Raw genomic sequence first — 16,816 nt, 5'->3', positions numbered from 1 at the left:
CTCCCGTTGCGGAGCACAGGCTCCGGACGCGCAGGCCCAGCGGCCATGGCTCACGGGCCCAGCCGCTCCGCGGCATGTGGGATCCTCCCGGACCGGGGCGCGAACCCGGTTCCCCTGCATCGGCAGGCGGACGCGCAACTACTGCGCCACCAGGGAAGCCCTGGGTCTTTTTTTTTAAAATCTTTTGGCTGCACCGCACGGCATGTGGGATCTTAGTTCCCCGACCAGGGATTGAACCCGTGCCCCCTGCATTGGAAGGGCGGAGTCTTAACCACTGTGCCACCAGGGAAGTCCCAATTGGGTCTTAAATGGTTTGTTAACAGTGAACAGTCAGGAGTTTCCATTGTCTGGTCATGCCTCTGGGAATAACAACCACATGCATTCATGTGTAGGCAGTGACAACAGGGACAAGGCAACAGCAATCGTAAGACCCTCCCCGGTTTTCAGAGGTGAAAAAAATGTATGTCTTGTAATTGATGATAATTATTCACAAGAAGTCTAGGAGTAAATGGGCACTGTCAGTATTCCAGTGACTTAGTGATGCCAAGGCTCCGGGTGGATGTCGCTGTGAGTCTCCTTGTCACAAGGTGGCAGTTCCCACACTCAAAGGCAGAAAGCAAGGAGCAGCGTCAGGCCTTTCTCCTTCTGCCTGTGAGAGAGAGAAAATATCTTTCCCAGAAATCCCTCAGCAGATTTCCCCTTACCTCCCATTGGCCAGAACTGCATCACATGGCCATGCATAATAGCCAGGAGGGAGTTTGGGAAATCTGTTTTTTTTCTCACCATTTCGAGAACGGAGTTGGGAATGACTTTTGGATGGTCAACTAACCGTCTATCCCAACCGTGGTCAAATACATTTGGGATATGCTGAGTCAAACAGCCCAGAACACTGCGACTTCTCAGAGCTTTTAATATGTGGCTCATTGAATTAGAGAATATGTTTTTAAGCTTTTCCAAATTTAGGGAGTCCAGATTTATTTTCCCCCAAATAAGGAACGCAGTTTTGCAAAATACCAGAGAACCACTCTTGGCTGTTCCCAGAATAGGAAAACGAAGGTTCTCAGAGCAGAGCTGAATTGGCCGGTGGAATAAGGTTGGTGGAAAGTGAATGGAGGTGAGGTTTGGAGTAGACTGAGCAGGGCTGAGAGGTTTACAGATGAAAGGGCTATATTGATTTGAACCATCTCAGATTGTTTTGATGGGTACGGGCTAATTTGTTTTCAAGAGCCTGTATCCATGCTGCCGTGGTTTCTTCTGAGACAGGACTCAGTCGATACTGAGCTATTATTCTCTCCTTTTCTTTCCTAACCTCTGCCACTTCCAGTCTCCATGATGCTAGTGATACTGGAGCAGGCCGGCTGGCTTCTGGGACTGGAATTGAGTGCTTTGCTGAAATGGTCATGGACATGTGTGATGCCTGCTGCCTCTTTTCCTCAGATACATTGCTGAGCCTTTGTAAGAGCTGGCAGACCCAGGGAAGGAGTTAGTCTGCCACCATTTATTTGGACTTAGACTCATGAAGCCCCTCCTAGTTTTTTTGCCCAGAAGTGATCTTTTTTTTTTTTTTTTTTTTTTTTGCCTGCCCCCGCAGCACGTGGGATCTTAGTTCCCCGACCAGGGGTTGAACCTGTGCCCCCTGTAGTGGAAGCACGGAGTCTTAATCACTGGACCACTAGGGAAGTTCCTAGATGTCATCTTGAATGTTTCTGAGTAGAATAATCATGGGTCATTGGCTGATGGATTTGGAGGGGATTATACTGGGGAGCTGGTCTCCCCCCTCATTTTCTTGGCAAAGACCATCCAGCTGTTATGTCTAGAAGGTGAAGCCTCAAACCCCTTGCCCACCATTGTTCAGGAGCTGTATCTGAGGCAACCAGGGAGATTTCTGCCTTTCTCACATAATGCCCTCCAAACACCCCTTTGCCTGGATTTAGAATTCTAGTTGTATATATATATATTTATTTTATTTATTTATTTTTAAATTTATTTATTTATTTTTGGCTGCATTGGGTCTTCGTTGCTGCACGTGGGCTTTCTCTAGTTGCAGCGAGCAGGGGCTACTCTTCGTTGCGGTGCGCGGGCTTCTCGTTGTGGCAGCTCCCCTTGTTGCTGAGCACGGGCTCTAGGCACACAGGCTTCAGTTGTTGCAGCACGCAGGCTCAGTAGTTGCGGCACGTGGGCTCTAGGGCGCACAGGCTTCAGTAGTTGTGGCGTGTGGGCTCAATAGTTGTGGCATACAGGCTTAGTTGCTCCGCGACATGTGGTCTCTTCCCGGACCAGGGATTGAACCCGTGTCCCCTGCATTGGCAGGTGGATTCTTAACCACTGTGCCACCAGGGAAGTCCTGTATATATATTTGATTATTTAAATAGTTTTCTTTCTGCTGTTGTTAGTTTCCTGGAGACATGGTTTTTGAAATATCTTTGGTAGGTTGAGAACTTATCTTTTTCATATTTTAATGCATCTTTGTTTCATTCTGACATTTTTTCTAAAACTGTCTGCAAGCTCCTTTGTTTTCCCCGTTGCCTCTAATGAACTCATTCTGCGTTTGCTCCTTTAGCTAACTGACTCTTTTGCTAAAGTTACTTCAGTGAATTACTGTGCTTTGTTGGCTCATTTTCATTACTATTTAAGTAAAGTGAAAAAAAATCTCCAATCCCTTCTGCCATCTCTGAAAGCCTCTTACTAATGCTGTCATGGCCCTTGTTGGTTTCATCAGTCCCACCCCCCAGCCCAGAGCCCTTGTTAGCTGCTCTCGCTGATTTTGTGCTGATTTGTTGGTTCTGTTCTATCTGCGGTGCCTATGGTCCCCGCGTCCTCTAGCCCTCTAGGACTACTCTTTCCTTCATTATTCAAATAAAATACCTCCGCCCCCCATCCATGCATCCCATGTACCTATGGGGGGAGGTCTGCATGCCCACGAGTGTTTCTGAAGATACCCAAGTTTATCAAGTTGCCTAGTGGTTACTTGCCTGTCACCTCTTGCTCCAAATGCCAGCCCAGTTCTCAGTGATGCACGTCTCCTTACCAGCCCCTCCGCCCTCAGGTTTCCTTCTCCGCCAAACATGAGTCTCCCCCTCCAGCCCCCTGAGGCACACCTAAAGCAATACTATCATCCCTGTGCCTTCCTTATAGTCCTTTCACTTTGACAGATTCTCTCATCCAGACAGCGAGGCCCTTCCGTTTCATAAGTATAATGGATTGATCTTGCTTTCCTAAACAAAGGAACAGTTTCCCCCGAGACAGCTTCTGTGGCTCCTTCAGAATAAGAAATGGCTACAGTCAACAGTGTTTTGTTGCGTGTGTGTTTTTTTTTAATATCATCTTTTTCCTTCCTGATTCATTACCTTTGGGTATTTTATGAAGCTCAAATGTGTCAGTGGCAGTCGACTCATGAACAGTCATGTGAACAGATAAAAGAAATGGCTGTTGTCATACATTTTAAAAATACTGTCTGCATTTTATTTCCTTTGAAAAGAGTAAGGACTGAGCGCATAGGTTATTAAGTTGTGATATTCTATTTAGATTCTCCTGTCCTGGGAACTGAGCAAAATGTAGCTCTTGAAGGATTTTTATTTATGTAAAGCCTGAGAAGCCGCAGACAAGCCCTGGAGAATAGGAACCGAAGGCAGCAGTCGTTTCCTCGGCCCCAAGTCTCGCTGAGGCTCTGGCTTATCGTGGGGGGGCGTCTGAAGGAGAGGAAGGAGCCTGGAGCCAGAAGAACAATTCCTGAGCCCACAGGAGGCCCTAGAACATTCTGGGCCTGGACCCCCTCAGGGTTCCCTGCAAGTACACCAGGCAGCTGCCCCTCTGCAGAGTATTCCAGAGGACTGGTCTCCACCTTGCTGATTGTCAGAGCCCCCTCTTGGCCCCTGTTGCATTCACCCGCCACGGCTGCCCTGGTCTGTGAGGCAGGCCTCTGACGTGTGCCCCGTCCTGTGTTGTGTCCAGGGACAGGGTGCCTTATCAGAGAGACTCCGGAGCTTCAGCATGCAGGACCTCTCCACCATCAGGGGAGACGGCGCCCCTGCTCCCTCAGGCCCCCCGCCACCGGGGCCCGGACGGGCCAGCGGCAAGCATGGCCAGCCTAAGATGTCCAGGAGTGCTTCTGAGAGCGCTGGCAGCTCAGGTAGGTGTCACTTCCGTTCCCCTCTTTTCCACCTCGTAGGCCTTGCTTTTGTGGAGAGAGACCCAGGCCCCCCTAGGGCCCTTGCCCCAGGGACTCGCCACCCATACAGACGTCCATCAGACCGTGCCAGGCCAGCCGAGGGGCAGAGCACCACTTGGGCCAGGACAGAGGGCTGGCCTTGGGGACTCTGACGGGGGGCAGGGTTAGGTCACCTGCACCAGAGGGCCCCATCTCCTCCATCTGATTATCTGGGGTGGGGTGGGGGGGTTAAGTAGTAGTACCTGGACCAAGCCTAGAGGCGACAGGCCCAGCTGGACCTGGGCCAAGGCAGCTTTCTCTGTGTTCTTCGTCTCCGACCCCGCACTCCCAGGAGGGCTTACCTGTCGTGAGCACCTGAGTGTCTCCTCCCACCCAGCCAGGGCTTACAGCACGGTATCCCTTTTCCCTGCACGGTATTTCCTGTCCTCTCTCTCACTCTACCATCTCCTCCCGTCCCTGAGCCCCCATGCCCCATGCATAACCTCGGCCACCACATGCAAAGGCCACACTAGCTCTGAGGTCTAATTCCCGTGGAGGCCAGGGCTTTACGGAAACCACACCTCTGCCTCGGTGTCTACCCCGGTAGAGGGGTACCTGGGCCAGGATTGGCCTGGAACTTTGTTTAAAAGTGCAGAGTCCTGGGCCCCCCCGCCAGGGAATTCAGGAGGTCTAGGGTGAGACCCTGGTATGTGATTATGTGATGCTGTCGAGGTTGCAGCCACATTTGGGACCCACTGACGTCGGATCCCTCAGTGGGTTTCGGGCTTGTGGAAGGTAGGGGCAGGGATTAGAGGACTAGGGAGTTGGACCAGGACTCAGGGTTTCCCAGACTGTTCCTTGGGAAGATTACAGGGACTTGGCTCTCAGGAGCTGAGCACTGCTGCTGCCAGCAGAAGGTTGATGGGGAAGGGGCTGCAGGGGTTCGTTCTGGATCATCACCTCTGCCCCTCCACCCTGGTGGGAAATTGAGCCTGGGGGCTGAAATTGGGCCACTATTGGAATCTCTGGCTGTGACGTGTGCAGGTGGCTAGCCTGCCCTTAAATGTATAAACAGGGACACCCAGGCCACCTAGACCTGGACTGTGTGCTGTGAGGTGCAGCCTACAGGGGCATCTCAGTCCTGCGCCTGGGGTCCTTCCGGGCCCCACCTGACCTGAGGGTCTAAGACATGGATGGGAAAGAGGGAGCCTCACCACTGCCCTGGGAATGACAACCCATGCCCCCCTCCAGGGAAAGGAGAACGGCTCAGGGCCCGGCCCAGCGTCTGCCAGGTTCCAACCCTCTCAGGAATGGCCTCTCTACCCCCGGCCCCAGGATTGAAGAATGTGGCTTTTCTATTGGAAGGGAGAGATTTTAACCCTAGCAGCGTTGGGGAGGTGGAGGCTTGGCCATGGGGGTGAGGTCCACCTCAGGTAGGGGAACCCTGTCCCTGTGCCAGGGGCACTTAGTATGGAATCCCAAAAGGCCAGGCGGGAGGGGACCTTGGGGTTCACTCAGTCTAATCCTCTGATTTTACCAATGAAGAGACAAAGGCCCAGGGAAGGGAGCTGTCACCAGGGCTGCCCGCTGGTGGCATTCTCCTGTGGCCCCCTGACTCCTAGGCCAGTGCCTTCTCTCCACTCACCTGCTGGCCCTCAGGTTTCCTTGAGCATCTACAGCTTCTGACCTCCTGGGCACTGTCGCAGAAAGAGGGATGCGAAATGCAATTAGATATCGCCTCCACCCTCGGTCAGCTTCCCGGCTGCGAAGCCTCAAATGAAAGCTGTCATTGGAAGAAAAAGGGCCCCAGTTCTGTGAGGCTCAGTGGGCAGAGCTAGAAACAGTGGGGTAGAGTTCCAAGGGGGTAGCCACTTACCAGCTGTGTGGCCCGGGCAAGCCGTTTATCCTCTCTGCACCGCAGACTCTTTATCTAAGCACAGGGAATGACAAGCCCCATTTGTAGGGTTGTCGTGAGGATTCAACCAAAATAATCCACGTAAAGGTGCTTAGGGTCATGCCTGGTACTCTAGGTAGTAGCTGCTGCTACTATTGTTCTTCTTGTTGATATCTGACTCACCTACGAAAGCACGTCATGATATGAAAGTATCCAGGACGGAAATGGGCTGCCTTGTGAGATGGTGAGATTCCTGACGTTGGAAGGGCCCAAAGCAAAGTCAAATAGTCATATACCAAAGCTCTGGGGAGGGATTCCTGCTTTGGCTAGGAAGTGGGCCTAGGTGGCCCTACAGTCCCTTTCCCTCTTAGAGTCTATATTGTCACTATAGAGGTGAACAAAGCAGAGGAAGTAGGCTCAGAGAGGTCACACACTGTGCCAAGGCCACACAGGACTGGAATCCAGGCCTCCTGCCTACACCTCCCCTTGGTGGATTATTCGTGGCAGCTTCAGAACTAGGAAAGAGACAGGTTTGGTAGGGTCTAAAAGGTGATGGATATTACTCAGCCATAAAAAGGAATGAAATTTTGCCGTTTGTGACAACATGGATGGACCTGAGGGTATTATGCTTAGTGAAATAAGTCAGACAGAGAAAGACAAATACTGTATGTTTTCATTTATATGTGGAATCTAAAAAAATGAGACAAACAAATGAATATAACAAAACAGAAACAGACTCAGAGATACTGAGAACAGACCGGTGGTTGCCAGAGGGGAGAGTGGTGGCGGAGAGGGGTAAAATGGGTGGAGAGGATTAAGAGCTACAAACTACCAGATATCAAACAGATAGGCTACAAGGATGCAATGCACAGCACAGGAATATAGCCATTATTATTTATAGTATCTGTATACAGAGTATGTTCTATAAAATTATTGAATTACTGCACCTGTACACCTGAAACTAACATAATATCGTAAGTCAACTATACTTCAATACAGGAAAAAAAAAAAAAAAGCAATGGGAGGCATCCCCTGGGCTTTGAACATCTTCCCAGACAATCACTAGATGGACGTGGATTTGGGCTGATTTGTTTGGTTCTGACCCTGCCACCCTCTGTCCTCTGCCATGCCCCGGGGGCCAGGGGCAGCGCTCTGGGTGCAGGAGTGCAGGCCAAGCAGGGGGAGTTCGCAGAGAACCAGAGAGCCTGCTGTGCTGCCGCACGACCTGCTCTCCTCACTGCCTGCCCTTGGCCGTGGCGCCTGTGATTTCAGGGGGCCGGCAAGGGAGGTGCTGACCTAGCAGGGAGGGCAGGGACCATTGGCCCTGGCCCCGGCTGTTCTGGGCCTAAAATAAAAGTCATCTCGGAAAGAGAGACCAGTGAAAGATGGCCCAGGGTCTGGGCGTGGGGCAAAAGCACCCGGATCAGAGGCTCTGGGGCTGTCGTAACCCCCGAGGGGAGGGTCCGGGTGCCTGGGAGGAAGTCAGCCAAAGGAGGCCCAGCTTTGTGTGCCCTCCCAGCGCCCCAGCCTCGGACGCCAGGCATGGTCGTGTCGGGGAAACGGCCCCCAGTCTGGGCTTCCGTCCTGGCTGAGTGACCCTGGGCCTGTGCAGAGACGGTAAATGCAACACAGGCGAGGCAGATGTCACCAAGCAGTCACCGCACTTGTTCCCTCTGGGCCTAGATTCAGCCTCAGAACCTTCCTCAGAATGATACGCCAGGCGGCTGCTATCAGAGGATTCGACCTTGGCACAGAAAACGAGCTCAATTCGCTTCAGGTTTCCTCTGGAGAAAAGGCACAAGAATCCCTATCCCTCCTACATCTTAGGCTTGTGAGGAGAGCAGTCAAGGTTATTTGCAAGCCCTGGCAGGTGGCACCTGTTGCAGGCAGGCTGGGAGACGATGGGCGAGACGCGGTGGCTGCACCCCGTGGAGTTGCATGCAGCGTTGGAAGCAACAGTTTCAACGTACATATAGGTAGAGTTTGAAAACACGAGGCCTAGTGAAAAAAGTACAAAACGGAATAAGATATAACAATTTATGTAAAATGAAAACATAGGCCCATCGGTGTAAAATAACACCATTCAGTTTGCATCGCCCATCCTGCAGAATGGACTGGGAGGCATTTTGTCAGACACCATTTATTGAAAGCCTGGCACTGAACCCCAGGAAGGGTACAAGGGAGTTGAAAAAATGATCCTTGCCTTCCATGAACTTGGAGACAGCCTGTATTTAGTGAGCACCTACTGTATACCAAGGCCCAGCTGCGCACCAAGACCAATGGACTGTGTCAAGTAGCAGCCAATTAGCCGTTTGAGCACTTTGAGGGTTCAGCGGTCAGTTTCCTGCAGGTCATTCTGAACTGGGAGACAGAGAGAGGAAGGGCATCTGGGCAGGCACGGTTGGAGTTACTTCTCAGAGGAAACTTTGATGTCATCCCCTGCCTTCCCTTGGGCTGCAGGACACAAGGACTGACCTCTGTGGGCCAGGCAAGGTCATTTTCTAGCACCCGAGAGGAAGACGGATCTGGAATGATCCTCTCCCCCACCTCGGTGTCTCTACAGAGACCCACATTCCTGGGACCCCTGTATTGAACACACTGGGATCCCCACACGTCCCTGGGACCTCCCGGTTTGCCTGGGGCTGGTTCCCGTCAACTGGGGGGCTATCACTGATGGTGCCCCCATCCCCACAGTGTGTACCTACTGCTCCACCTGCAGGACCCGGAAAGGTGAGTAGACAGCCAGCATCTCTGCAGCGTGCGGGACTCGCCGCGGGAGGAGGCTCTAACCATGAGCTGGTGTCAGACCTGGGGGCTCCCTTTCAGCTGCAGGATCTGGGGGGTGGAGTCAGGAGGTTACCTCCTTAAAACAGCAAACGTGTATTACCCTACAGCGAAGCCAGGCTAGACATCTGGGAGCGGCTTAACTGGGTGGTCTGGCTCAGGGACTCTCAAGGGTTCTGGTCAGGATGTCGGCCAGGGCTGCAGCCATCTGCAGGCTTGACTGAAGATGGCTGTCTTGTGACTGTTGGCTGGAGGCCTCAGATCCTCACCCCACGGGCCTCTCTGGGGCTGCTTGAGCATCCTTACAACATGGCAGCTGGCTTCACCCAGAGTGAGTGATGCAGGAGAGAGAGGGCAAGCAGGAAGCCACAGTACCTTTTAGGACCCGGTCAGAAGTCACACACCACCACTTCTGCCTTATTCTGTTTGCTGGAAGTGAGTCATTAAGTCCAGCCCACACTCAAGGGGAGGGGAATTCATCTCCACCTCTTGAAGGGAGGAGCGTCAGAGAATGTGTGGACCTATGTTAAAACCATCCCAGGGTCATAGTTCCTTGTGCTCTGGGTGATGATGACACGGGCACTTACCCAGCTCCTCTGAAGTGACGGAGCCCCAGGGGTTTCGGTCCTTGTGCAGCCAAGGGAGCCCTGGTCCTGCTTTGCCACTTACCAGCTGTGTAACTATGTGCGAATCACCTAACCACCCTAAGCCTTGATTTGCTTCAAACAGAGATAAAGATCCCCGCTTCCCCACTTCGCTGTGCTGTTGTGAAAATGTCTGTGAAAGGGGTTTTTTTTTTTTTTTTTTTTTTTTTTTTTTTGGTGAAAGGGCTTTTTGAAGGGTGGTGAGGGTGATTACTGTTACAGCCAGGAGACCTCAGGGAGGGGAGGGGCCTGGGCTCTCCCCAGCCCGGCAGGCCCCTGCTACAGAGATAAAGATCCCCGCTTCCCCACTTCGCTGTGCTGTTGTGAAAATGTCTGTGAAAGGGGTTTTTTTTTTTTTTTTTTTTTTTTTTTTTTTTTTTTTTTTTGGTGAAAGGGCTTTTTGAAGGGTGGTGAGGGTGATTACTGTTACAGCCAGGAGACCTCAGGGAGGGGAGGGGCCTGGGCTCTCCCCAGCCCGGCAGGCCCCTGCTGCTACCCTCCCTGGGTGTGGGTGATAGCTTAGCCACACGGTTCTCTCCTGACCTGCTCCTGCGCTTTCCCTGACCTTAACCAGACACGCGAGGGACCAGAGACGGTGCTGGGCTAACCCAGCCCCCTTTGCTCCCCTCCATGAAGGAGGTGCCTTTGGCTCAGAAGGCGAGAGGGGCCGCCCCTGGCCTGCAGCCGCTGGCTGGTGTGAGGGGAGGAGACAGGCACTCCTGGCACCCTTGTTGCCTGTGCCCCCAGCCCCGGTGCCACTGAGACGTGGCTTGTGCCTCCCATATCTGTGGGGGGCAGGAGGACGTGGAGCTGCGTTCTGAGAAGGGTCCTGTTTTCCCTTTATTTCTTCAGTTTTAAGACTTTTCAGTGCTGAGGTTTTCAAAGGTCTGTAGAAGACGTGGGAGTTTTGGAGGCCATAAACCTAATGAGAACAGACGGTCCAAGGAGTCCTGAGCAGGGCTGCAGAGACCAGCATCGTGCTGAAACAGAGGATGTATATATGCTCAGCGAGGATAAAAGAAACGGAGGGGCTGCACGCAGCTGTTACCAGCGGTAGCGGCCAAGACTCGAGCCTGGTGGACGTACTGGTTCGTGGGAAACAACCACAGTGTCCCAGGCAATTATGGTTATTTCTATCTAGTCAGCCTTTACAATCTTGAGTTTGTAAATTCCATGAGCCATTCAGAAAGCCTCTCCTTCCGGGATCTTGTCAGTTGGGGGACCAGGGAGAGGAGAGCTGCCTTCTCCTCCGTTCTTGCCTCGTGGGCCTGCTCTGTGCTGCTCTCTGCATTGGGAAGCCCTCGCCCTCCCCATGACACCTGGTGGTTTCATAATCAGAGGCTGCCTTTGCAGTACGTTTAAATAGAATTACAGCTGATTGTGGGAACTGAGTAGAGTTCGGTCTTCCTGGGAGCTGCGGGGATGGGGGCTTCTTGGGGACTGGACAGCAGGTGGGGCTCGGTGGAGGCCTCCGGCTGGGGTGGCCCTGCTCAGAGTTGTGACCTGGGAGCCTTTGCCCCAGCCCTGCCTTCCTTGGCCCTCTTGACACCCAGGGTCCTGGAGTTCTTCCCCGTCTCCCTAAGGTCTTCTTGCGAGGAACCAGCTAGTGATTTGTCCACACCATTTCCCTCTGTGATGGTGGGAAAACCCCTTGGCTCTCCAGGCCTCAGTCTCCTCCTCTGTAAAGGGGAGGGGGGCGTTTGAGCTCGCTGCCCCTGGGGCCCTTCCAGCTCTGACCCGTTTTCTGCGGGTGAAGGGTGCTGAGTGTGAAGTGTCAGCAGATGGTGTCGGGGGAGGTTGGTCTCACGCCCGGGGCTGGGACAGTGATCCTGGGAGAGAGGATTTCAGGGGGTCACAGACGCTTTGGTCAGAGGGGCCCTCCTGGTCCCCCGAAATGGTTTCCATCTGTGCGTCTCAGGCCCCAGGAGAACATTCTGCTCCATTCCTGCCCATCTGTTAATCGTTTCCCGTTGTCTCCTACGCATCTGTCTCTCTTTTTCTGTGCTTCTGTTATTCTCTCTCTCTCCCGCTCCTACCTACTGCCCTTTCTCCCCTCTTTTCTCTCTACCTGCCTTGATGTTATACAGAGCTGAAAACTGAATTCTATTACTGCTTGAAATTAGTCATAGAGGTGGGTGTTTTTTTTTCCTTTTTTAAAAAAAATCAAGTGTATGGGACATATAAAAGGCAGAGTCATCTCTTTTTATCCTCTCTATTAAAAGAACGAGAGAATTGCATCTTTCCTGAGGGTGGCCCCGGGGCAGTTTCTTTCCTCAGCATCCGGAGCTGTCAGAGGTTTGGAGCGCGGGCAGAGAGAGAGCGTGTGTCCGTGTGTGTATACCTGTGTGTGTGAGTTCCATCCCCAGAGGTCCTTCCCTAACAGAATATTCTCTTCTTTCTCCTCGGTGGCTGTCGGGGACGCTGATGTGAGTGTTCCAGATGGGCGTGCACTCCTCCAGATGCCTTTGCTGACTTTCATTAACCGCTCCCACTAACGTGTGCTGCGGGGGAGTGTTTGCTAACCCGGGGTGTTCGCTGCACTGGTGGGACGGGGAGGCCCGGGCCTCCCGCAGAAGGACCAGCTCGGCCTTGGAGGGCTGGGAGTTTCTCCCTCCCTGGCCTCTCCACGGAGAGAAGAGGTGCAGCTGCTTCCTAGCCTGCTGTAGACAACGTTTGCTAATACAGAACGTCAGTCAAGGCCACACACTCACTCGCCCGCTCTGGAAAATAAGGGCGACCCCTGTCCTTTCCTAGAGGCCGCGCAGCCTCGGGCACCACCACGGTCAGCTCTGCGGGCTCAAGGCCTTGGCTGCCGTTCCTTACAAATTCTGTTAGGATCTAGAGGGAGAGGAGTGCTGAGGAGACCCACCGTCGAATTTTCTGCCCAGCCACTCATCTTCGTCTTGGTGCCCGTCTTGGTGGGACCAGCTTCTGTGGGGTTTATATCTTCATTTATAGTCCTCCCCGGTCCACAAAGGATTTAAGTCTGGTTGTGGAAATACAGATGATAAATTGAACCAGCTAAGAAAAACGAAGCTTGAGAGAAAGGGAGTCGGCAGGTAAGATGGAGGCAGAGTGAGAAGAAAAGTTTAAGTGCATGTCACAAAGTCACAGACTGTCCAAGATGCTGGGCTTCCTGGCAGCCAGTGCAAAGAGGGAAACGCAGTTAAGAGATTCAGCGTCACAACACGGTAGCCAACCGGAGGCTCAGCTTGTCCACCGTGGGTCCCGAGAGTCAGGCAGAACATTACAAACAACATTCTTGGCAGAAACCCTCCATGAACCCAGGGAGCAGTGTGTGATTCTTCTCTTTTTAGCAGGTTCTCTCTGTGGCTTCCCTCCGAAGCTACTTCCAGCCCCCCAAGCTGCCCACACTAACCTCCTTTGCTCCCCACCTCTGCTGAGTTGAATGATTGTTTTCTATTCCTGCCTGGATATCTGGGTTCCCCTTGATCCATCACTCCGAGTGGGCCAGAGGGTCACTTCCTTTCTACCCTTTAGTCCATGCTCAAGGATGCAGTGGAGAACAAACTCAAAGCCGTTTTTGTTTCAGTCCTGAGATAGTTGTTGTTATGGTTACTGTTATTATTTTGGTAACGGGTGAGTTCATCGCTCAGCCTCAGTGAAGCCAGACCACGTGAGCAGGCTGAATTGTTCGATGCCTGAGGATGTTTTGGTGACTCTGGGCCGCCCTCTGAAAGCCAGAGTGATCAGGACAGAGAAAGCCCTGGCCCCGGATTTAGAGGGAACCACGTGTGCAGAGGCACAGACTCAAACCAGTCCCCTCGCCCGTTCTCAGGGTGTGGGGTTCCGTGCTGGGGCGGACGGAGCTGGCCAGGCTGCTCCTGCAGTTTCTGGCCTGGTCTGAGAGCTTTCGGGCCTGGGCTGGCCTGTCTCTTTTTCCTCCTGTCAGGTGTCCAGAAGGAATGTCCTTGTGATAGGTGTCGAGTTCTGATTTGGGACGAGAGCCAAGCCCTCTGAGATGATGTCAGGTCTCCACCTCGGTTAGTGGACGAGCGGCCACTGTGGGCACAGCCCCGGGGTCAGGTGTTCAGAGGGGCCGAGGATCGTCAGCCATAGATCAGGGTGCTTTCTGTGGGGCTGAGGCAGTGAGACCGACGGACAGGAGAAGCAGGGTGCGCAGCACAGGCCACGTGGTACACGTTCCAAGCCCCGCTGGGAGCAGCTCTCTGGTCTCTCTGGACCAGCAGCAGCTGGTCCCAGGCAGCACCGGAGCGTTCAGGGAGGGCTCCCTCGAGTTGCCAGCCTTCCTGTTCCTCGGCCCTAAGGATGCAGCTGATTTGGCCAGGGGAAGGGACCAGAGGGAACCTAAACCCGGAGGAGACAGGCTGGGGGATGCACTGGAGCAAAAAACGCAAAGGAAGTTTAATGATCTCGGGCTTGGCTCTTAACTCAGGTGCTGTCTGAGCGGGTTGCTCCCAGACTACAATTCAGCTTTGAAATCCGTGGTTAAGGCAGCCCTGCTCTCGTGCTGCCTCCTGCCGGCTGTTGGGAGTATAGCAGCAATGCCCGGGAAAGCGGCTCAAGATTAGGCTTCTGCTGTTAGTTTTACTAAGCCCACACCGGGTGCCGTTATTCCCCTTTTGATGGAGAGAGCACATTTGGTGGCCGAAAATGTTTTTGGGAGAAGTAGCAGGGTGTCCCAGAAAGAGCTCTGGTTTTTATCTGCAGGCCTCGGGGTGGTTGGACCAGGTCCCCCTGGCTGTGCATTCTGCGATTCTAGGTAAAAACAATATACGAAGCCTAGAAAGATGTGTCTCTGGGTGTCAGATAAACTGGGTATGGGCAGGAAGTATTTTATATCTCGACTGAGATAGGACCACGTGGCCAGATGACATGGAATATGCTCAGCACTGAACATTGCAAAAATACCGTGCACTCAGTGACATGAATCCATTCTGGTGCTTTCCCTGTGGATTAGTCACGGCAGACCAAAACAGGAATCCTGCTGTCGTTTTTGAGGGGAAGACTGCTGCTAGATTCTCCTTCCACTAGGCTCCTTTGCTTCTCTGGGACTTGGCCTTTGAAATGAAAAATCTACATAGCTTTGCTTAAGGTTCTCTTTGAAGGCTTCCTGGCATTTTACATCCTGTCTCTTAAAAGGATGCTTGGAGATGAATGTGCAAGTGTAATTAAGGCACTGTCAGCATTGCTGGTTTGTATTATAGAAAACTGTGCTATTCCTCTCCAGAGGTCACTGCCACCATCTTTTCTAGAGATTCTTTCCCGGAGCATTCTTCTGGTATGGCCTCACAGCTCTAAGCTGCAGGGTTAGACATGTCTCAGTTAAGGCAGCGCTGTCCCCACCTCCCCTGGTAGCTTATCAGTAGATTCTGAAGCCTGTGCTCGTTCCCATGCACAGCGCCTGACCAGTCTCACAGTTGCAATGATCCTGGAACCTCTGCAGTATCGCTGGAGGATACCGGGGCCTCGGCTCTCCTAACCGGCCTGGCTTGCCGTGCTGTGTGCCTAACTTTGACCTTGCGTGCCCTTCTTCGCTCCTTTCTACACTGATCCCACCTCGCTGTACTTTGTCTCCTCTGCATAGATTGTAAATGGACATTCAGTGGTTGAGGGGGATGTGAATGAGGGTGGTGTGAAGGCATGGGAGCCTCACCAGGTCCAAAACCCATTGGCGTTTTCCGATGAGGAGGAGGAAGACCTGCTGGATTTCATGTACAAGTATAAAGCACCTCGAAGGACGGAGTTCCCCCTGGAGGTACACGGTGTTGGGGGCTGCGGGGTGGAGCGTGTGTTTGCACAAAGGGCTCTGCCCTGGAGAACTGGGGCTCCTGGGAGCAGCATCTCTTGGGCCACCCAACATCTCCTGAGTGCCTGGGGCGGGGAGACCTCCCTCCATCAAACAGGCAGGACAAGCCACTAGGTAGCGTCCAGCTACTTGCCAAGGGGCAAAAAAGACCCTACTACTTTTATTTGGAAATAGGAGAGGTGAGATAGTGCCTAGGGATTAAACAAACAAACAAACAAACAAACAAACACAAAACCCAACTACCAGCCTAAGGTGATGTGTGAATGAAAAGCAACCAAATGAGTGTTTTGGAGGAAGAAACACTCAGAATGTGTTCTATGACAAGTCTTTATAAATAAAGCGTGTTCATCCCTGTATCTCTATGACACAGCGTAGTGCCTGGTACAACACAGATGTTCAGAAAATGTTACAACAGAAGGGGCACAGCCCTTCAAAATGACCGAAACAATACATTTGATCTGTGTACTCTTGCCAGGTGTAGATGCAGATGGAGTTTTGGCAGCAGGAGGGCCAGGCCTAGAGCCTCAGGGCCTTGCTTTGTGCAGGGTTCCCAGCCTTGGGCTCGGGTGCAGGGCCCGCAGAATCGGGGGACCCCAGGGTCTTCCTCTCTGTCCCATCACATCTCCCCTCCTTCCCCTCCTGCCGACACCGTGATGTTCAGAAAATGTTACAGAAGGGGCACAGCCCTTCAAAATGACCGAAACAATACACTTGATCTGTGTACTCTTGCCAGGTGTAGATGCAGATGGAGTTTTGGCAGCAGGAGGGCCAGGCCTAGAGCCTCAGGGCCTTGCTTTGTGCAGGGTTCCCAGCCTTGGGCTCGGGTGCAGGGCCCGCAGAATCGGGGGACCCCAGGGTCTTCCTCTCTGTCCCATCACATCTCCCCTCCTTCCCCTCCTGCCGACACCGCGGCCTGAGAGTCCCTCCTGCCCACAGAGCAGAGACCCTTGTGAGACTCAGGTGAGGCAGCGCATGGAAAGGCTGACCTCCTTCCCGGAGGGCAGGGGAGGTGCCAGAACCATTCTCGGTCCTGAGGCTTTGTGCCTCTTTGCTTTTGTTTTTGTACAGCTGCGCAAGCTGCTTTACCGTTTATGGTTAAAGTGCTTGAGGCAGATCCCTAAAACAGAGGTTTCACCGATTCTTTCCCTACTGTGTCCAGAGGTGGCTGGTAAACATTGCCTAGTCGCAGAGGTGTAGCGTGAGGACTCAGGATGGGGAAGGCCAGAGCCTTCCGTTCCTGCTTCTTTCTCTTCTGCCTCCCTTCCGTGTGCCCGCTGGGCACCAAGCTCCTTGCTGGGAAATGGTGGTGAAGTCGGCCCTGCTCCCAGGAAGTCACAGTGTGGCAGGGGACACAGTGCACAGAGCAGGCACGCTCCCCCGTGGGCGCAGAGTCCTCTGATGCCCTGTCACGTGCTAAACAATGTGAGAGCCAAGGAGCTGGTCCTGGCTGTGAGTGGGCCCTGTGGGTGGGGCTCAGGAGTGACTTTGGACAGAGAAGCGGGGAAGGACCTCTGGTCAGAAGGGATGGAGGGTATGAAAGGGCAGAGTGTAGAAAA

The 16,816-nt window shown here is 53.0% G+C and overlaps 1 protein-coding gene across 6 annotated transcripts in view; it reads left to right on the top strand.

Annotated features, from left to right (window-relative positions):
- REEP1 (receptor accessory protein 1) overlaps window positions 1-16,816 on the top strand; it is a 125,408-nt gene that overhangs the window by 104,861 nt on the left and 3,731 nt on the right. For 5 of the 6 annotated variants that reach the window (XM_055088867.1, XM_028496709.1, XM_055088866.1 and 2 more), the window contains 3 exons: window positions 3,952-4,129; window positions 8,736-8,771; window positions 15,058-15,209. In XM_055088867.1, coding sequence (XP_054944842.1) covers window positions 3,952-4,129; window positions 8,736-8,771; window positions 15,058-15,209 — 366 coding nt within the window. Of the gene's footprint in view, window positions 1-3,951; window positions 4,130-8,735; window positions 8,772-11,908; window positions 12,117-15,057; window positions 15,210-16,816 lie in introns of those variants that run through there. The other variant, XM_028496710.2, reaches the window with a different exon arrangement.

Source organism: Physeter macrocephalus, chromosome 12 (assembly GCF_002837175.3).
Source record: "Physeter macrocephalus isolate SW-GA chromosome 12, ASM283717v5, whole genome shotgun sequence".
Lineage (NCBI taxonomy): Eukaryota > Metazoa > Chordata > Mammalia > Artiodactyla > Physeteridae > Physeter > Physeter macrocephalus.
This window is presented reverse-complemented; position numbering and strand designations above follow the sequence as displayed.